Raw genomic sequence first — 21,771 nt, 5'->3', positions numbered from 1 at the left:
CCCCCCTCTCTCCACGGGCCCCGCTTACCTCTGGCTGTGCTGGGGGTCGGCGGGGGGCTCCGCGGCTGCTGGAGGGTTTCTGGGGGGCTTCGGGGGAGCGGGGGCGCAGCGAGCTTTCACCCGCGCGTCTCCTGCCGCTTCTGAGCCTAACTGGGCTTTTTCCCGGTTGGCGGGCCCTTTTAAACTGTGTGCATGCACAGTGGGCCTCAATTCTTCAATTCTTTGCCTTAAAAATTTACTGGCCTAATAACTAAGGACTTACTCATTTTGTGATTTTGTGGATTTTGCGGAAAACATGAAATTGGGCATTGCCTGAGAAATTGGGTAATGTCTGTGAGATCTGCAAAATAAAATTAAAAGCTTACTAAAAATAAAATTCTGGATTCCCAGTAGGAGCTAGCACTCTTCATGGCAGCTACAGCCTGGCCTTGCAGTCCACTGGGGGGGGCAGGGGAAGGGAGCCACTGGTGCAAAGGAGAGCAGCCAACGTGGCAGCTACCAACCCCCTGCCTCTCACCACTGATTGGCTGGGAGGGCTGCATGTTACAAGGCTCCATCCTTTTCTGCCAATCAGTGGTGAGGGGTAGGGCAATGTGACAGATAGTCCTCTCAGTCAATCAGTGAAGAGAGTGGGGCCACTAGCATTCCTTGGCCAAGTAGAGGTGTAAGGGGCCTCTGCTGTGATAGGCCCAAGAAAATGGTGGCTGGCCCCATGATCGGCCTGAGAAATGGGCCACCTGCCTCCTCAATTTTAGTAGGTCCCTTCTAATAACAAATGCCACACTATCCAAGAAAGGGCTAACAAGCTACTGTGGATTCAGTTAGCCTTCCTTTACCCTGTTACATCTACTATAGAGGTCAGATTGGAGGTGGATATTAAAAGGGGAAGTGCACATCAGTTGGTATTAGCTGCAAGGTTAATATCAGCGTCAGGACACCAACCTCTAGCTCTCATGCTATGAGAGTTGGGCTCTTGATTGGGGTCTGACATCGTTCTTATGAAGGGATGATGCTGGACTCTGTCCATTGATTTCAGTGGTGTCCTATGTAGTCTAATAAAAATCTTTTGACTTTTGTAGTTGAGTGGGGACCCGTTGGTAGCTTGTCATAAAGACAGGAGTGTCTTGATCATTGTCCAGCATCCTGTTTTTGTTTTCTTTCACTTGGAGACTGTACATAGTTTAATCTGATTGTGCATTTGAGAACTGAAAATAAATGAGGAAAAATTGCTCAACCAAGGGTGAAACATCCAGACATATTATTAGTCCAAGTAGTACATCAAATTAACTTTTCCCAAACCTATTAATCAGATCTTGTCATAGCATTTTCTGTAAGCTTGAGAAACATTACTTGAGACCCACCCTCTAGCAAATGTAGTACATTCCTTTCCAATATATGAAAAGATTAAGATGTTAAGGAGGCTTAGGGCATAAGCACTTGAACAAATTACTGCAAAACAAAGGGCAGTGTAATTTTACCGTGCATTGCTTGTTCCATAGTGATTGCCTATGTGCATACTTGAGCTGTAGGAAAGCTGTCATCTTTCATCTACTGCAGGGTAAGAGTATGTACATAGGCAATCACTCTGAAATAACTGACGTGCATCAAAGTTCACCCTCCCTTGCCTTGGAGTAACTTGGTAGTGTGTCTATGCTCTTTCTTTGCAAGTTTGTCCCTCAGGGTGGAGTGCCTATTCTCAAGAAAGCCCAGGGGCCTCAGAACCATGAGGCTCCAGCTACCAGAGTACTCTGCGTGCATTCTGGAGAATTGAAATACTGAAGTAACACTTCACAGATATTAGCAGACCATCACCATATTGCTGTGAGGTAAGTGTCTCCATTTCCCTGGGAGAGAAACAGAGGAACAAAGGCCATAGGGTTATAGCAAAATAGGGCTAGAAGGGACCTTACAGTGTTATCCAGTCCAGCCCCCTGCTCAGGGTAGAATAATCGCTGACTGGATCACCCCAACCAAGTATCTGTCCAGCTTGCTCTTGAAAGTCTCCAGGTATGGAGATTTCACAGCTTCTCTAGGCAGCCTGTTCCAATGCTTAACTACCCTAATCATCCAAATGTTCTACCTAATCTCCAACTTTAATTTTCTCTGATGGGGCTCGAGTCCATTACTCTTAGTCCTGTCACCTATTGTTTCAGAAGGTGATAAAGTACTTAGAAAAGTTCATCTCCATCTTCTTTAAAATCATCCTTCAAATCTACTCTTGCTCATCTCTTCTCTAGACTAAGTAACCCTAGCTCTTTCAGCTTTTCCTCATAAGCTTCCAGGCTTCTAATACTTTTTGTTGTTGATTTCCACTGAACTCATTCAAATCTCCATATCTTTCTTGAGTGTGGAGCCCAAAACTGGACACAATACTCTGAATTGGGACTCACCGCTGCTGAACAGAGAGGCAGAATCACTTCCCTTGATTTGCAAATGACAATCCTGTTAATACAATCTAGTGTACTGCTAGCCTTCTTGCAGCTAGAGCACACTATTGGCTCATATTCAGCTCATGGTCCACTCTAACCCATAGGTCTTTCTCTGTAGTATACTGCAGTCTAGTATTTGTGCATGCAGGTATTCCATCCCAAGTGCAGGACTTTGCACTTATCCTTGCTGAATCTCATCTCCTTGATTGTTGACCATTTCTCTAGTCTACCCAGGTCATTCTGGATCCTAACCCTACCCTCTGGAGTGTCCGCAATTCCATCCAGTTTGGTGTCATCCTCAAATTTGCTAAGTGTGCACTCAATTCCATAGTCCAAATCATTAATGAAGATATTAAACAATACTGGACCCAGGACAGATCCCTGGGGTGTCCTGCTATATACCTCTTTTCAACTAGACATTGAGCCATCAATGACTACTCATTGAGCACAATGAACCAACCAATTATGTGTGAGCCTTACAGTACTTTAATCTAATCTGTTGTTCCTTCACTTGTTAATGAGAATCTCATGGGTGATAGTGTTATAAACCTTGCTAAAGTCAATTCATATCACATCCATTACTCTCCACTCATCTGCAAAGCCTACTACCTTATTGTAGAAGGAAATCAGATTGGTTAGGCATGACTTTGCACCTACTGAACCCATGCTGGCTGTTCCTCATTGCCTCAGTCTCCTCTATGTGCTTTACAATAGATTCCTTGATCTTTCCAGGTATTGAGGTCAGACTTTCTAGGTATTGAGGTCTGGATCCTCGTTCTTCCTTTTCTTAAAGATGGGCACTATATTTACCCTTTTCTGATCATCCAGGATCTCACCTAACCTCCTTGAGTTCTCAAAGAGGATAGCTAATGGCTCTGAAATTACTTCATCCAATTCCTTTGGTACCCTAGGGTGCATCCCATTTAGCCCTGCCAACTTAAAAGCATCTCTAAGTAATCTCTGTTTTGCCATTATCCTAGGTTGTCTGTCCCTGTCTTTGCTACCAGCCACACTTGTCATCTTGTAGCAGCCCTGATTCATGAAGACTGAAGTAAAAAAAACATTAAATACTTCACCCTTTCTGCATCATCTGTAACTAGATTGCTTTCTGCAGTCTGTAAGGGAACTATAGTTTCTTGGTCTTCCTCTTACTCTCAATATATTTGTGGAATTCCTTTTATTGTTTTTCATGTCCCTTGCCAGATACATCTCAAAGTGTGCCTTGGCTTTCCTAATTTTCTCATTGCGTGCCCTGTCTAGTAATATGACTGACTTTCCACATTTTATAGGATTCCTTTTTTGGAAATTCAGCTCATTGAAGAGATTGCTGTCTCTTCTGTTGCGCTTCCCATTCTTCTGTCTTATTGGGATAGCTTGCTTTTGTGTCCTTAATACGGTTTCCTTAAAGTACAGCCAGCTATCCTGGACTCCTTTTCACTTCAGACTTTCCTCCTAGAAAATCCTCCCCACCCATTCCCTGAGTTTGTTAAAGTTTGCTTTTATGACTTTATGAACACTTTTCAAAAGACGTCACTGTTTCTGTGGGTTGACCCTCTCTTTTTCAGGTCCTTAACTTTCAGACTCCTAGGGGGCATCCAGACGAGTGTGCACATGCCTTTTGTGGCATCTCAAAGCAGTTCAGATGTTAAGGAAAAAATTAATCTTCTCTGTGCTGCATATATTCAATGCGAGCTCTAAATTTAATACCTGGAAATCCAGGTTTAAAAACCCCCCACAACCTGTGGGAAAAAGTGGGGCAGGACTGTAGGACTCTTTGGAGGACTCTCCTGAATCCTCCAAAGAGATGCGGGGGGCAGTATGCAGCCCCGACCCTCTGCTTCACAGCAGGTAATGAGCTGGTGCAGAGCACTGGGAAAAGCGGCCCCTTGCCCACCCCATGGCCAGTGCTCCTTGCTGCAGCCACTTGCAGCCTGCACAGGGCTGTCATGAGTAGGCACAGGCAGCCCCAGGCAGGCTGCAAGCAGCTGCAGCGTGGGGCGCCGGCCACAGGGCGGCTGAGGGGCCACTTTTCCCCATGCTCAGCACCAGCTTATAACCCACCCCCACTGCCAGCTTTGATCCCCTGCTGGCTCCGAGCTCACCCATTGGGGCTGCTCTGCGGCAGCAGCAGCTATGGCCCCACCACTTGCTGTGCCGGGCAGTGTTTGCCACCGCTGCCTCTGAGCTGCCTGGCGCGCGAGCTCAGGGGAGGTGGCAGCAGCAGCAAACACTGCCTGGTGCAGCAAGCAGGGGGGCAGCAGCTGCTGCCACCATGGCACAGCCCCAATGGGTAAGCCTGGCCCCAGCTGGCTGCAGGGGCAGGTTACAAGTTTGGTGCTGAGCACTGGAAAAGCAGCCTCTCACCCGCCCCATGGCTGGCGCCCTGTGCAGCAGCCACTCACAGTCCATGTGGGGCTGCCTGTGCCTGCTCATGACAGCCCTGTACGGGCTGTAAGCAGGTGCAGCAGGGGGTGCCGGCCACAGGGCAGGTGAGGGGCCACTGTTCCCCGGGCTCCTTCCCTGCCTGTGGTCCTCCCCTGCCCTTCCTCCCCCACCTTATCTGAGTTTCCGGTGTGGGGCAGCCACATGGTCCCAGGCCAGAAGCCCCCAGGGTCAGGTGCGCCCTGCTGTTGCAAGAGCCTGCCGGGCTTCCCTTGGGTCCTACTACCCCTTGTTTCTGTCATTTTTGACAGAACCAAGGACAGATCCATATTACTTTTCTACGTTTTTAGGGGCCCCATGGGCTGGATAGAAAGGGTTTGGGAGAGCATATCAAACTGCTTCTGTCACTTTATTAAGATTCGTACTCAGCTTCTCTAAAGACATAGCACTAAAAAGTGCCTGAGATGCATGCTTTCCATAGCTCCTTAGCTATATAATTATATCATAGACCATTCCTGTCAGCTCTCTTCAGCCTTTAATCAGCATTTAAACCTGGCAGTTGGCAAAGTGAGCCATTGGAAGGTGGCCAACATGCACAATGACTGTATTCTTCTCCACATCAAATAAATGACACTAAGCAAGGTAAGTAAACCAGCTTGGCAATAGGGGTATAGAGGTAACTGGAGTGGGAGGGGTCTGGCTGGACAGACTGCACGATTAGTTTTCATGATGTGCAGCAGAGAGAAAAAAAAGTCCCTAAAAATGTTTATTATAGGTTTTAAAAAAGGCTTAAGTTGTTGCTTGTACTGCAAAGCACAATGAAACACATGTGTTCCCCACTTTGGCTGTTTGGGATGCAGGTGCAAGAAATCTTTGCCCAGATTGCTGAGGGAGTCTGGGCTTTTTGTAGAGCATAAATGGGAGAGGGTGCAGCTATCCTTACAATTAAGGAAGCAGGTCAATTAACACAGCTCTCCCTTTACACTTTAGAATGCCTCAGACACATGCAATTAATGGTGGCAGCTTGCCCACCAGAGATTAATCCCAGCTGCTTGTCCTCATACCTAATTATGACACCACTTCTTTCCTCATCACCCATATAGATCTCCGTTTTTAGGGCTACTGCTACTGCTTGGCCCCCTCTTCTCTTTCCTTTCTACAGTATAGAGAGGCAGAGGACTGGAGCTGCCAAGGAGGAGGAGAAGGAAATAAACCAGGTGAGGGCAGAGGAAGAAAAAGGAGGAAACAGATTCCAGCAGCTCTGGGCTGGATCTGCCACCCCTTCCTTCCCCCTAGTACTTATTGCTGGCCCAGCATGACTCTCATTTGGATGTGTCTATTGAGTTGGGGGCAGCTTTCCTTGCTTTCCTCCCAAGCCTCCTTTTGCTCCTTCCAGGGGAATGAAAGAGAAGAACAGGGGGTCTAGAAGGAGCCCCTCCTGGTTTCCCCATCCTATCATTCCCTGCCCCCCTGACACCCAAGTCAGCTACTGACCCCCATCCTGCCCTGTATCTTTCTGTGGGAGAGGAACCTGAGCCACTTCTGATACAGATGCAGGTGGGAGCTCTGGCACCAACCTGAAACCATGTCAATACAAATCTTCCAACAGCTTTCCCACCCCCTGCAGTCACAGAAAACAAATGGACCTTGTGGTGTATGCTATGCCTGTTAGTCTGTATCTCTTGTAATCAGGGTCTGTGCTGTCTGCTCAGCAGGTAGACTGGCTCATTTTAAAAGCAACCAATTGGCAGGCAACCAATATTGCAACAGCCCTGGTGCCTCCAAGAAGGGACCTTGACCTGAAACTGTGAATTAGCATCACCCCCACTACTGGGCTTTAAGCACACCTAATCGTCTTTTTCACGGGTCCCAAGAGCCAGCTTTTGGATGTAGTAGTATTGACTAAATAACCTAGTATCTGTAATAAAAAGAAGAATGATAAATGTTTAGCTCTAATAGCATTGGAAGTGTCAATCAGTTATGTTGGAAAAGGGGCCAATGTGGTTCCCACTTTCAAAAAAGGGAGGAAGGAGGACCCAGGAAACTATAGGTCAGTTAGTCTTGACTTGATCCTGGGTAAGCTTTTTGAGAGAATTATCCTGGTGCATGTCCACGAGGTGCCAGCAGGGGAGGTTATGCTTAGGGGCAACCAACATGGGTTCATCAGAGGCAGGTCCTGTCAGACCAACCTAGTGGCCTTCTATGACCAGGCCACAAAATCCTTAGATGCAGGGGTAGCAGTGGACATAGTCTTTCTGAACTTCAGGAAGGCCTTCGACACTGCCTCTCACCCCATTCTCATTAAAAAACTAGGGGACTGTGGTGTCGACACCAAGGCAGTCAAATGGGTCACTAACTGGCTGGAGGGCCGCACCCAGAGAGTGGTAGTGGATGGGTCATTTTTTACATGGAGGGATGTGGGCAGTGGGGTCCCCCAGGGCCCGGTCCTTGGACCCGTACTGTTCAACATCTTTATCAGTGACTTAGAATCATAGAAGTAGGGTCAGAAGGGACCTTGTAGATCTTCAGGTCCGACCCCCTGCCTAGGCAAGAAGAAAACTGGGCTCAAATAACCCCAGCCAGGTAGGCATCAAGCCGCTTCTTAAAGACCCCCAGGGTAGGTGCCAGCACCACTTCCCTTGGACTTGGACGAGGGGGTAAAAAGCACCCTGTTCAAATTTGCTGACGACACTAAGATGTGGGGGGATGTGGGCATGCTAGAAGGGAGTAATAGGCTGCAATTGGACCTAGACAGGTTACAGGGGTGGGCAGATAAGAATAGGATGGGTTTCAACACTGACAAGTGCAAGGTGCTACACCTGGGGAGGAAGAACCAGCAGCATACCTACAGGCTGGGGAAGTCCCTTCTTGTCAGTGCAGAGGCAGAAAAGGATCTTGGTGTCATTATTGATGCCAAAATGAACATGGGCTGACAGTGTGGGGACGCGGTCAGGAAGGCCAACCACACCTTGTCATGCATCCACAGATGCATCTCTAGCAGGTCCAAGGAGGTCATCCTCCCCCTCTATACAGCACTGGTCAGGCTGTAGCTGGAGTACTGTGTCCAGTTCTGGGTGCCGCACTTCAGGATGGATGTGGACAGCATTGAGAAGGTCCAGAGGAGGGCCACCTGCATGATCAGGAGGCAGCAGGGCAGGCCCTACGAGGAGAGGCTATGGGACCTGAACCTGTTCAGCCTCCACAAGACAAGGCTGAGGGGGATCTAGTGGCCTGTTACAAACTAGTCAGAGGGGACCAGCAGGCATTGGGGGAGTCCCTGTTCCCCTGAGCACTACCAGGAGTGACTAGAAATAACGGTCACAAGCTGGCAGAGGGTAGATTCAGACTACACATCAGGAGGCGCTACTTCACAGTCTGGGCAGCTAGGATCTGGAACCAACTTCCAAGCAAAGTGGTGCTGACTCCTACCCTGGGGGTCTTTAAGAGGAGGTTAGATGAACACCTTGCTGGGGTCGTTTGACCCCAGCATTCTTTCCTGCCATGGCAGGGGGTTGAACTTGATGATCTGCTCGGGTCCCTTCTGACCCTACCAACTATGAAACTATGTTCCAAACATAAAGAAGCCCTGAAACTAGGATTTGCATGCCACAAAAACATGCAACTGTGCATGAGATTATTTGGTGGAAAAGTTAGTAATTCCTGGTTTAACTGTGATCTAATTTATTGCTCCTCCATGGATGATGTGCTCCAACATTATTCTTAATTTTGTTAAACTGCTTGCTCCTCTATTTGTTGGCACCAGTATATGGAGAAATAGCTAGTTGGCTTATTTTCAACACTACTTTATCACCTTATGAAAGAATGCCTTGCATGGTGCCCTATCGTTTTCTACAGAGTGAAGTACAATTATTTTTATTTGTTACTTATTATTTTTACTCTTTGGACAACCACTGCTTCTTTTGAAGAGAACAGAACAATAACACAAAAGAAGGAAATATCTATTACTGAAAGAAAACAGCAATAGCAGACTCTCTGTTGCTGTGATCAACAGTCCAGATCAATCCCTTAGAGAGGAAAGGAGCAGGAGAAACAATCAAAAGCCATAAAAAACAATGAAGTTTTGTATGAAAAATTTGACCTGGGGACAGTGTTTCCTCTAAGGAGCAGTGGTCCGTAAATGCGCTGCCTCAATCCATCATGGGACACTTACCGAAGGGGGCTGAGGACCAGGGGCTGGGGCTGGATGCTGGTGGCTGGAGCCAGAAGCCAGGAGCTGGAGCCAGGGGGCCAGAGGCTGGGGCTGGAGCTGTGGGCCAGAGCCGGGGACCAGGGGCTGGAGCCAGAGTCTGGCACAGGCTCTGTCAGCTCCGGGGAAGTGCTTCACTCCCTCACATGAGGGCCAGGGAGTGGAGCACTTCCCCAGAGCCAGCGGAGCCCACCGCAGCCTCCATCACTGCCTTGCCTCACCTCAGGTAGGAGCCGCTGCCTGCCTCAGTGAGGCTTCACCAGTTCTGGGACACTGCTTCACTCCCCGGCCCTAACGCCATGTGCGTCCTCACTCCCCAAGGTGATGCGGGGGAGCGGAGCAGTGTCCTGGAGCTGGCAGAGTCTCACTAGGGCAGGCAGCGGCTCCTCCCCAAGGTGAGGCAAGGCAGGGATGGAGGCTGGGGCGAGGGGCTGGCACGGGCTCTGCCAGCTCCGGGGAAGTGCTCCCTGGCCCTGGAGCAGGGGAGCACAGCACTTCCTTGGAGCCGGCAGAGCCCACGCTAGGCTCCTGTCCAGCCTCCTGGTGCGAGGCCTTGAAAAGGCTGTGCACGGCCACGCTTTTAGTTGTGCATGGCCGCACACGCACGCACTCTCTTAGAGAGAACCTTTCCTGGGGATTATCAGAATTCTGTAGTGTTGCAGACAGATGGAGGTATCACCAAATAGAATGAGGCAGTTGAAGAGATTCTGATCAAATTTGCTAGTAAAGCTCTATTTAACAAGCAGTATTTCTGTTCCCTGAATAGGTGTGCTCATTACTACCCTACACACAGCATTATGGATGCTGCCTAGGTTTCAGTAGAACTTGCCTGAATAAGTGGTTAGCTAAGAAAGTGTTGCACAATCTAAGTTTTTGTCTCTAGAAATGGATATCACAAATTTTGTGCATTTAGCTAGGAAGGCCATTTGAAAATGTGGCCAAAATGTATATGGGCAAATGCCTACAACTGTGTCAATACTGCTGTTATAGTAGTAGATCAACTCATGATTCCTGGGATAGTCACATTACAGAGGTGCCATATCCACAGTGTGGAAGAAAAGAGGTGAATGTGTTGGCTCCCCAAGTGGAGGGCAGACACTACTCTTTTCACTTGTGCAGTTTCTAGCACAGCACAATGGCAAAAATCCTTCTGTTTGCCACCACCATACAAATAACAAACAACAACAACAAGGTATGTGTAAAAAGAAACACTAAAATTGTCACTGAATTGACATTAAATATTTTTTCACAGTCTGCTTAATTCAGAAAAACGAGGTTGTGTTTACTTTGAATATTAGGCAAAAGTGCAAATCTATTTTTCTTTAACTATCATATATCAGAACTCGCCTATAAGTAGGCAAATACAGAGATGAAAGTGAGTGGAATGAGTGCTATTTAATGTTATAGGTATAATAATGAAACATTGAGAGGTAGTTAGCTGTGTTAGGGGCAGGCTGTGCAGCTCACCAAAGTGTATGCATCTCCGATTCAGTGAAACATAGAAAAGAGTTCATGGAAAGCCCTTAAACTAGGGCTTATTATTAACAGCAATCTTATGGATAACAAAGTACAACACAATCAATAATAATAATTAGAAATATTGACAAGGGACATGATCATATTAACCAAATAGTCTTGAGTAGAAATTGAAGACAGTATGTGAATAGATTTTTTTTTTCACACACAGTATATACATATACTATACATATCCATAAAAATATACTTAAACTCCAAATGTTTGAAATATTTAAAACTAAAGCCACTGGGAACGTTCTTTTGTCAAGTTAAGAATGTACATATGTGTTTGCAGCACTGGGGATCCTAGATGAAGCAGTTTTTTGGCCATTGTTACTAGTGTATTAGTCTATTAGCATCAGTCATTTCTAGAAGTAGTATTTACATTGCTAGACAGAAACTATGTCTATATGCACACTTCCTATTTCCAGAGACAGTGCCCTTGAGAGAGCTGCACTGCTTGGGCTGGCAGCCACCTAAACTGGAAGCGATGCAGCTGTGCCTGTGGAGGGGGGTTGTTTTGTCTGGGGGTAGGCTATAGGACTGTGCAAAATTTCAATGCATATTTTGTTTCGAAGGCGTTTCAATGCATTTCAAGCTTGAAACACCAAAATCGAAATGAAATGCAAGGCTTTGAAATAGCTTTGAAATGAGAGCACTCGAAACGTTTTAAAAATTTCAAAATGTTTCAAGTTTCGAAGCTGGGCTTGCAGGGAAATACAAACTAAGGAGAGGGAGGGGGAAGGGCTGCTCTGGTGTTGACATGTGTAACTGGCCAGTGACTGTGATCCTTCCCTGAGGTCCCTTCCAAACCCAGTGCTCTGGGGGGGATGGAGCAGGAACATAAAAGCTTTGTTTGAAATGAGTGTTGTTAGCTGCGCCTCTGTCAGCTTACGGAGCTGTGTCCTCCAGGAGCATTGTAAAGGCTCTCACTTCCTACTTGCTAGTCTGTTTCTAGTAAGTGGGATCCAATCCTTTCTGAAATACCCTAATACCCTTTCCTAATCCATTCCTTTCCATTTATTCCTCCCCAAAATCCTCTTTTTGTTTTTGTTATTCTTTCTCCACATAAGATAAATCTGTGTTTTCCCTGGCAGTCTGCATTGACTATGCAGGAAAGTACAACATATATAAATATATGTTCTGTAATATATTACATAAATACATACATTACATTACAGAAACGCACACAGATTTTCCAGCACACCAAACATGAAGCATGCTGGAAAGGCATCAACGAGCAGCACCAGAATTAGTCTCCTCCACCCCAATTTCAATTCCCAGACTGAGCCTTCCAGTGCCAGAGGAAGAGCTGGATCTAGATCTCTGTGCCCTAGGAAGGGAAATTCTGGGGAAGGAGGGGAATCATCTGAGATTGTGCTACACACCACTCAAGTTTCCCCTAGAGCCAGGTCTCCTGTCCTGGAAGGCACTTCGGAGGAGGCTGAGGTAGAAGTTATGGAGGTAAGTGGCTCAGCTGAGTCCACTCCTCCTGCTGCTGTGCACCTTGAGGCACCTAGTTAGAGCGGATCCCAGCAAGGGGTCCAAGAATCTACAGGATTTAGTGGGGTCCATTAGGACCATGACTGAGCAAAAGTTTGAGGGCAGCCTCCCTATTTATTATCTTTTCCAACAAAATGTGGTGGCAGGTGAGAAGAGAAGGTGCACACAGGATAAAGCTGCCACGGTCACAGGGCCCTAGGGGTATCACAGCCATCTCTAGGGACCCTACTTCATTACAAAGTGCAGTTTCCCAGAAACCGCTGCACCTATCTCTTTGAAACTTGACAGGCTTCATGGCCTCAGAAGGGGCTACCATTTCTGCTGTTTTCACCTGAATCAGAGAATAAATGACAATGTTATAGGCATTTTCATGATTCTCCATTATAGCCTATGGGTGAAACGTTGAAACAGTTTCAGCGAAACAGAACAGAGCAGTGCTTTGAAACAGCAAAGTGAAACACCATCCCTTCAAAATGGTGAATCTGAAATTGAAATGAAATGTTGCCATTTTGCACAGCCCTAGCAGGCTAATTAGTGCTGCCCCTTGGGTGCCTGACAGATGTTAAAGTAAAGCCACAATGAGATGTGATGTGGGATCCCAACAGTCATGCTTCCTGCCATGCCACCTGTGCATGGCAGGAGGCATGATTGTGGGATCCTGGATCAGATTCCACTGCAACATAATGTTCCTCCTTCACCAGGAAGCAGCAAGCTTGGCTCCCAGCCAGGGGAGTGTATCATGTACTCCCATGTCTGGCAGCCCTGGCAGACCTCCTAGCTGTGGATGCACATGACGCGCTCCCCTGGCTGGGAACTCGGCTTACTTGAGGGGCCTCCCAGCTTTGAAGCACATGGAAGCCTTGAAATATTTTAAGTCTATGGGGGGTGGGGGTTGGAGGGCCAAGCCTTTCCCCTTGCTGGTGCCAGGCCACACACACAAATAACCCACAGACACACACACTGTGCCTGCCAGTGCTGGGGGAAGCTGTCTGGCTGCTGGGACTGCAGCAGTGTGGGGGAGGCCAGGAAAGTGCCTGCCCCTCCAGCATGGGAAAGGGGAGGGGAGGTGCTTTGGGGCAGCATAGTGGTGTGTGGCTGGGATGGCAGCACTAGGGCTGGTGCCTGTGCTCATAGGGGCGGGGCAGCTGAAAGATGCTGCAGGGTTGGGGGGAGCAGAGGGCTGCTGGTCAGGAGTGAAGGGTACTGGCAGGGCTGGGGAGTCTGTGGCTTGGGAGTGAAGGTGATTAGCAGGGGGGGGACTGTGGGTTGGAAGCATGGGCCACAGGCAGTGTCAGGGGGTTGAGAATGAGGGGCATCAGCAGGGATGGGGGTTTGCAGGTTGGGAGTGAGGGGCACCAGCATGGTCTGGAGGGGTGGAGTATTGTGGATCTGGAGTGAGGGGCAGCAGCAGGGCTGGAGGGCAGGTCTGAGGGGCACCAGCATGGTCTGGAGGGGTGGAGTATTGTGGATCTGGAGTGAGGGGCAGCAGCAGGGCTGGAGGGCAGGTCTGTGGCTTGGGAGTGAGAGGCAGGGGTAGGGCACAGGCATATAACTGCCTCCCCCAACAATCATATTACCTCCCCCCTCCCCAACCGGTATCCTCTTTTTTGAAACTGGAAACATGGTACCCTAAGTAACACTTCATATATGAGTCTGCAAGCAAATGCTTCGCTCCAGACCAAAAATAGAAAATGTGCAGGAATAAAAGGCCAGAGGGAGATCAAGCACCTAAATCATTTTTATAGATAATGTTTAAGGACCTGTCTGAGAGGGCCAGTGATTTGTAGGGAATTGAAATCTTTGTCTGCAGCCTAATTGGGGTTGTCTACTTTGTTCAAGCAGTGTCAGGATGACGTTTAATTTTCCGTAATAAAAGTGAAACCTGCAGGTCACTGCATCTCTGTAAGGCTTGGTGATAGTGTATTTGTACTCATCTACTGCCGAGAAGCTAAATGATCCGTAATATATTGCAGTGCTTGCTCTCCACCCAGGAGACTAGGATTTGGAGACTATTCTGAATTCTTATGGAAGAATAATATCTTCTGTTACTTTCCTCCCATTCTTTTTATTTCTGTCCTTCTTATGTGAGACATGATTGCCATTCATTGCATAACCTTTATTAAGACACCATAATTTATGTGATCTATGAGCAATATTGGCTAAATGGATGTAATAGAAGTATACATCAATTATCATCAGGGAAGTGGCCAGTAGACACTATTAATATTTAATATTTTAATATTTTTAAATTATACCGCTAAGTATATTTGCCTGGATCCAGTCCATGAAACCGTTTCCTTATAGTCATTACCCTCATTCTTGCTTCCTAACTTCTGCTGGTCATTTGTCATCTCTATTTGTTGCATCTTGGCCTAAAATCAGGCCCTGATGGGGCAAAATAATCACTTTGCATGCAGTGAAGTGCAGGATTGGGCCTTAGGTTGTAAGAATTGTGGGATATAATCCTTACAACCATAATTGTTTATTACTATGTATATTTTTGGTTCATTTAGATGGCCAAGAAGAAAGGTGCCAAATGTAATGGGAACAGCAGGTACTCTCACAATACAAATAGTGATTACTTAACCATCCCAGTTTATGACTGATTAATATGTGTAACAGAGTTCCGGCTGCAACTTTGTTACTAAGAGGGGCTGCCAGCTGAAGATGATTAACACGGCTGGGAAGAGAGAGACACCACACCTGTGGGAGCCAATAAGGCTCTGGAAAGAGGGATAAGAAATGGAGAAGACCCCCCAGAAGTTGCCTTTGGGCACTTGCTGAGTGAGAGACATGGGCAAGGAGCTTGTCGGTGAGAGGCTCCGAAGAAGACCCCGGGGCAGGGGCTCTCTGCTGGTGGCAGGCTGACTGGGTAGATTCATCCTGGAAAACCCCAGCTTCAGTGGTGAGTTGCAGGGGACGGAGCAGCGGAGTGGGGAGAAGCTGTGGTTTCCTGACCAGGCACCGCGCGGGTACATGAGAGGAAAAGGGAGCAGAGTGGGGAGCCCGTGACTCCGCACTGAAGAGACAGAACCCCTACCCCTCACTGGAGGGAGAGAGGGTTGGGGGCCAAAGTGAAAGACTGAGGAGGAGCCGGGCTCTCCACACCAGCACAAGCTATGGCGGGGGAATCCTGGGGCTGCAGTTAATCAGCCGCTAAAATAAGGGAATTAGTGGCTGATCACCAGAGCTACACAGAAGACGTGCCGCCCGAGTGAGTTGGCGGGGGTTGTCTCCTGCACTGAGAAAGAGGGGTTCTCCCCTGGGGGTCCACAAGCTCCCTCCCCTGGTAGGGCGGTCTTATAGATTCATAGATGTTAGGGTCAGAAGGGACCTCAATAGATCATCGAGTCCAACCCCCTGCATAGCACCCTTTGGGTTGTGACAATGTCCAGTCTAAATGTGCTCTCTGCTAGCTTGTGGCCATTATTTCTTGTAACCCCCAGGGGCGCCTTGGTGATAAAACCTCACCAATTCCCTTCTGTGCCCCCGTGATGAACTTATAGGAAGCCACAAGGTAGCCTCTCAACCTTCTCTTGTGGAGGCTGAAAAGGTCCAGGTTCTCTAGTCTCTCCTCGTAGGGCTTGGTCTGCAAGCCCTTAACCATACGAGTGGCCCTTCTCTGGACCCTCTCCAGGTTATCCGCATCCCTCTTGAAGTGCGGTACCCAGAATTGCACGCAGTACTCCAACTGCGGTCTGACCAGCGCCCGATAGAGGGGAAGTATCACCTCTTTAGATCTATTCGTCATGCATCTGCTGATGCATGATAAAGTGCCATTGGCTTTTCTGATGGTTTCGTCACACTGCCGACTCATGTTCATCTTGGAGTCCACTAGGACTCCAAGATCCCTTTCCACTTCCGTGCCACCCAGCAGGTCATTTCCTAGGCAGTAGGTGTGCTGGACATTTTTCCTCCCTAGGTGCAGCACTTTGCATTTCTCCTTGTTGAACTGCATTCTGTTGTTTTCCGCCCACTTGTCCAACCTATCCAGGTCTGCTTGCAGCTGTTCCCTGCCCTCCGGCGTGTCCACTTCTCCCCTTGTCTTAGACAAGCGTAACTCCAACTAAGGGTAATAAAGCACCCTCACCAGATATCAGTTCAGCGTAGTTCTTCCTTGGGGTACCTGTGCGGTTAACTCCTCCTCCCCTCCCATTTGTTTGAAGATCAGAAGTCGTGGCAGGAGAGAATCCCAGGGATAAAGGGGTACCCATAGCGGACACGCTGACAATATGGATAAAAAAATGCAACTATGTGAGGGCTGCCACCTTGGCTGACAAACAGGAGATTTAACTAGTGACCACCAGTGCTAAAAACTTAAGCTGCTCTAGGATGGGCTAAAGAGCCACAGGTATTCACAGATGCTGTCCATCTCACACCTTGTAGAAAGGCATAAATAAGGTCCTGTAACACACGAATCATACTGACATGTATGACTATATTACATTAAGAAACATTCCTATTTTAAGTGACTGAACTGATAAGCAGTTTTTATCATTCTCCTGTTCAACACTATATGACAGACTTCAGTGCATCAGCCATTTCCTCATGGGAGCCTTGTTTTCTTTTCCACAATTGAAGTACCAGTTTTCCCATAACAGAATACATCTATCTATATAAGAATCTCCTAGTGCTCCCTGACAAAGATCTGATACATTTTTTGGAACTAGTCACCTAACTGCCAGGTTGAATACAACAGGAAACTCATGGTGGAACAAAATAAGAATAAAGAATATCTGTTTTTTCCAGGGACTGCCTCTGTGAATATATGTAAAGGTGGGTTTTAGTGTTTTTAAAACTGTTGTTTTCAGGCTGTGCTGAGAAGTTAAGTCTGATTCTTTCATTTTGCACAGATTAAGATAGTTTGTAGGGGTGTACCGATAGAGATTTTTGGTGCCAATACTGATAGCTGATTTTTAAGGAGGTATATTGGCTGATACCAATCTGATTTTTGATGCAGCTTGTAAGTCTGTTGTGGTGGAAGGGGAGCAGGAAGGAAAGGGAATGGTGGGGGGGTGCAGATCAATGCCCCTCATGGTGAGGGAGGGAGTGGGGCAGGGATTGAGGAGGTGCTGCCCAACCAGGGTGGGGCAGGGTGCAGGACAGAGCCATGGCTCATCCAGGGGGTACGGGGGGGGTGGCTTCCACCACTGTGCGCACCCCAGGAGGGCACATGGGGAGGTGTGTGCCCCCCGGATCTGTGCAAGGCGGGGCAGGGCAGGCTGCAGCTGCAGGCTGGGGCCAGGGCTGTGCTGGGCTCTTCCTGGCAGGGGGCTGGGTCAGGCTGCACTCAGGGCGGGTGGTGGCAGTGCTGGGAGAGAGCTATGAGGCAGGCTGCAACCCCCCCAAAATTCACTGTAGCTCCCCCATGGCCCCTCTCCCACCACTGCCCGCCCTGAGCACAGCCTGGCCCTTCCCTGCCCAGTGCAGATCCAGGGGAACCTCTTTAATCGGTGCCCCTGTGCCCTTCTGCATGAGTGGTGTGCAGCAGTTTTCAGTGGTCCCCCCCCCTTCTCACATCCCCCAGATGAGCCTTGGCTCCATCCTGTGCCCACCCCATCCTGGCTGAGCAGCACTTGCCCCAGTCCCAGCCTCACTCCCTCCCTCACCACAGGGGCCTTGATCTGCCCCCACACCCGTTCTCTCCCCCCTCCTCTTCCACCACACCAGACTTACCAGCTGGATGCAGCTCTCCATGCTGCCAGCTGTGCTCCTCACTGCCTACATGCTGCACTGTAGCTGTGTGCATGCATGGGCCATTTATCGGCCAAAGTATCAGCCACATCATGCTGATTTCTGATACAGACAATTTTTATATCGGTGCCAATCTGATATCAGACCAATGTATTGGTGTATCTCTAAATAGTTTCAATTTTCAAAATATGCTCTTTTTTGTTTTGGACTCTTGCAGCAATTTAGGCTGCATTATATCTTATTCAGAGTTGAAATTAGTTACCTTTTTTAAAAGTATTATTCCTTCTGGTTTTTCCTATGAACTAAGATATATGATTTTAGTGAGTATCAAAGAAAGGTGTTAAATGGAGAGACCAAGAGAATAAGGTATTACATCATAAATGACAGCAGCCAGTTTCCCTGCCTTTCTCCCCATTTCCATGATGACCTAGCAGGACCACTTCCAACAATCAGAAGATAGCTGAATTTCTATGCCTATTCAGTCCTCAGCTACTTGGATGGGACTACCAGTGGTGCTACTGCTGCCAATTGGAATAGTCCTGGTGTGTTGGGATGGCACTCAATTAGGTGCTTTGGTAAATCAAACTAGGTCCACCTCTCTGAATCTTTAGTCTCTTAAATACCTCTGGTCCTTGCTTCTTTCTTAGACATTTACTAGATATTCAGTTGGTCTAACTAGATGTTAATGAACTTACAACATCTGATGATTGTCCATGCTCACAGATCCCCTATGGCAGCACTGCCCGTTCTTTCCCAGTGCCTGTTCTGGGAGTGAGGCATAGATGCACCTGTGCTTTCTGCCAGAAGCTGCAGCTGTTTAACATCTAGTAACTCTTGCTTTGCCATGTACACCCTGCCCGTGTAGCTGAGGTAGTCTATATTCCTGTAGCCTCCTTGTGGCATCAGCTGTCTACTGGCAGAAAGTTTGCAATGAAAATCAGCCCTTAAAAATGATTCTCAAAAATCAATGTCTATTTAACAAAGGGTTCAAACAGAAATGCAGATTTATGACTTGAGAAGTAGAAAGGTAGAGGGGGAGCACCGATCATTTTCAATATATTGGATGTTTTCATGGACCTTCCTTTTCCGTGATTACCTTCATACTAAAGGCCACCTTCAGCTAGTCATACTCAAAAGACATTTATGTAGTGTCTCTATTCAGAGCCTTATCTTATGGCTCCAGTAGCTTTCACACTGTGAATTGTAATGCTAGATGTATCTGATTTCAAGCGCCATCTGGAGCCTCTACATTAGCCCAATACCAGAATATTAGTTCAGTAAAAAGGGAAGTAATAAGAAAATATCTAGGACTTCATTGGTGAGATTAGCTTCTAATGGAGCCTGCTTCCTTTATATAACAGTCAACTTGTGTTTATGAACAAGACCTACTACCCTAATATGCACACTTCAGTGAGATGAAAGAGAAAACAAAACATCAGGGCTTTTTTCTTTTGAACAAAAGATGTATGATACACGGCATACCACAGTATTTGTTGTTTTGTCTACATTACTGCTGTGTATTGCTCAAAGGTGGTGAATTTATAGCTGGTGCTGAGTATGAAAACATTTTGTGTGTGATTTTGTTCCACTCTGCTTTCAAAAAAGAGCCTATTTGGTAAATAATTGCTTTCAGTTATGCAATTAGCTTTATTCCACTCTGTGGAGGGACAGTGGCAGTTTAGTGTTTCTAAATGCACACTGCATTCCCGAGCAAGGTCATACCCAACCTTTTGAAATCTGTATGTGCGCGCGCGCGCACACACACACACACACACACACACTGATTGATCAGTCATCTCCTTGCAGAGTGTTCATATTTTCGCAGAAGCAATGTACCTATATGAAATGTGCTAAATTCCATGCTGTGTCTTGCAACATGGAGTGATTTCTCATGCTTGCTATCTGGAAGGAGGGACTGAAGGAGCCATGGCATAAGTTAGAGCATCCTATGGGCCATCCTCATAACTGCCTGTGCAGCTCGATAACAAGAAGTATTAAGAGTGTGCACCCTCTAGCCCTGCCCCATAGATTAGGGCTTGCAATATACAATATATATGTAAGATGCATTTGCACTGTTCTTGCATCAGGAGAATTCTCCTCAAACCAGCTGTGGCACAAGGAATCTGGCCCAATATGCTTACTAGCAGAGCAGTACACTTACACATTAGGTTAAGCTTGAATGCAGCAATGCTTCCAGGACAATGTTTTCAATACGTAAAAATATCTTTGAAATACCTTAAAATAGATTACATATCCCCATTGTTAACAATGCTCATGCCTATTTACTTTTAAGTTTTTTGAATGGATCATCCCCGCAGTTCCCAAACCTAGTTCTTTTGATTTGGTGAAGACAAAAATGTCCATTATCTACAACTTCCCTTGGTGCTTACAGAGAACAATTTTGGCTGTTATGAATGCTTGCAGTTTACTAAGAACTTCTTTTGATGAGGCTGGGAAATTGGATTGACTGAAAATCTGAACCACCTATGTTCAATGACAAAGCTAAACATGGAAGAAAAAGCTGGAGATCATGGGACTGCACATGTTTTGGATGACCTATTTTTTGTACATTAATTCAATTGTTTTTAACTTTGTCTACTCTTTCCTGAGTAAGGTAGTGACTGCACTCTACAAACTAAAGCACTCCATGCTTTTTGATTCTTTACCAGTGCATTAATAACATGCTCAAAAGAGCCAAAAGCTGTGGAGGCATTAGGTTTTTACATTAGTCACAGATATAAATAGTAATTGTGTTGTGGAAGATTGCCAGAGGTTACCCTAAGTATTGTTCCAATGCTGTGGGTGGAACACTCTTTTATTTCAACGTAGAGTTCTAGTACACTTGAATAAACCTTGGCTGCTTCCGTGGTGCATACCTCTATTCCAATATAGGGAAACCAGTTAAATGTATGACAAAATATTACGTACCGTAAGCCATAAAGGACGGTCCCATCCGGATGTAGCCGAATCATTCGATTTTTCACTGTTACCCCGTGAACAAATGACTTCTTGTCATTTTGGAAATACGTGTCTGGAACCCAGAGCTGATCAGCTACTCTGTTGTCCAAAGTTAGATTCAAAGGAATTCCAGAGTAAGAAAGCCTTTTATCTCTCCAGGACTGCTGGAAATACATAGTGAGCGTGTAATCCTGGGAGCAAAAAAAGAGAAAAGGTATATTGGTAGTTGGGTATTTGGCTCAATGTTTAAATTATTGATAGCTTGGTTTTGATACCTGTAAGTTGAATAATTAAGTTACTATCAATCACACACTTGGAAGGTTAAGAATCACTGAAAATGTGACTAAATAAAACAGCTGCGGATTACTTGTGGCAAGCTGAAAAAGTCTTGTAGCCTCTGAAAACCCAAGTAGGCATAAAAGTCTCCTCATATATCGAACAGCATATACATGGCACTCGTGCATTAGGGAATGGCATTAAAGAATTTTAGACTGCAGACTATATACTACATATTTCTTGATACTTTTCAAGACAGCTGCATGTGGATGACATCAGTAAGTAGTTGTACAAAGCAACTGGAGGAGCCTCCTTTGATATGTTCTCTTGGCTTCCCTCTGAAAAATCCTCACACCTACCAAAGACAGTGTGTTCTCCATAATGAATATTGTCTCAAGGCACAAATTCATGTACTTTTCAAGCCCTGGTTGTTAATGCCAGCAATCCAAACCCACCATTGTAGCCATGTAGGAGTTGTGTCCTCTATGATAACAAAGGAATTTCTGGACCTGAATATTGAATATCTTTGTATAAGGAACTGATATGCTGAATATTAGGAGTGTGCAAAGCTTTGGGTGATGATATGATTCAGAGGAGATTTGGCCCGATTTGGTGGCTGAATCTCCAAATCCAAATCAAATCAGGGGACCAATTAAAAGGTTCGAATTGATTCAAAGATCTCTGAATCTTCAGAAAAGATTTGGAGAGCTTTGATGATTCAGACAGTCCCTGGTGGCTGCATCAGGGAGCTGCAGCCAGACTAGGAGCTGGTAAGTAGAGGGCGGGGAAGGGGACCATGGGGGGGGG

At 46.7% G+C, this 21,771-nt stretch overlaps 1 protein-coding gene across 2 annotated transcripts in view; it reads right to left on the bottom strand.

Moving 5' to 3' along the window:
* The window catches only part of GABRB1 (gamma-aminobutyric acid type A receptor beta1 subunit), a 297,024-nt gene that overhangs the window by 123,112 nt on the left and 152,141 nt on the right, over positions 1-21,771 (bottom strand). For both annotated transcript variants that reach the window (XM_006021740.1, XM_006021741.1), the window contains exon 4: positions 20,659-20,879. In XM_006021740.1, the coding sequence (XP_006021802.1) occupies positions 20,659-20,879 (221 nt within the window). The remainder of the gene's footprint in view (positions 1-20,658; positions 20,880-21,771) is intronic.

Source organism: Alligator sinensis, unplaced genomic scaffold (genome assembly GCF_000455745.1).
Source record: "Alligator sinensis unplaced genomic scaffold, ASM45574v1 scaffold247_1, whole genome shotgun sequence".
Lineage (NCBI taxonomy): Eukaryota > Metazoa > Chordata > Crocodylia > Alligatoridae > Alligator > Alligator sinensis.
Note: the sequence above shows the minus strand (reverse complement) of the source record. Positions and strands in the feature narration are given on the sequence as shown.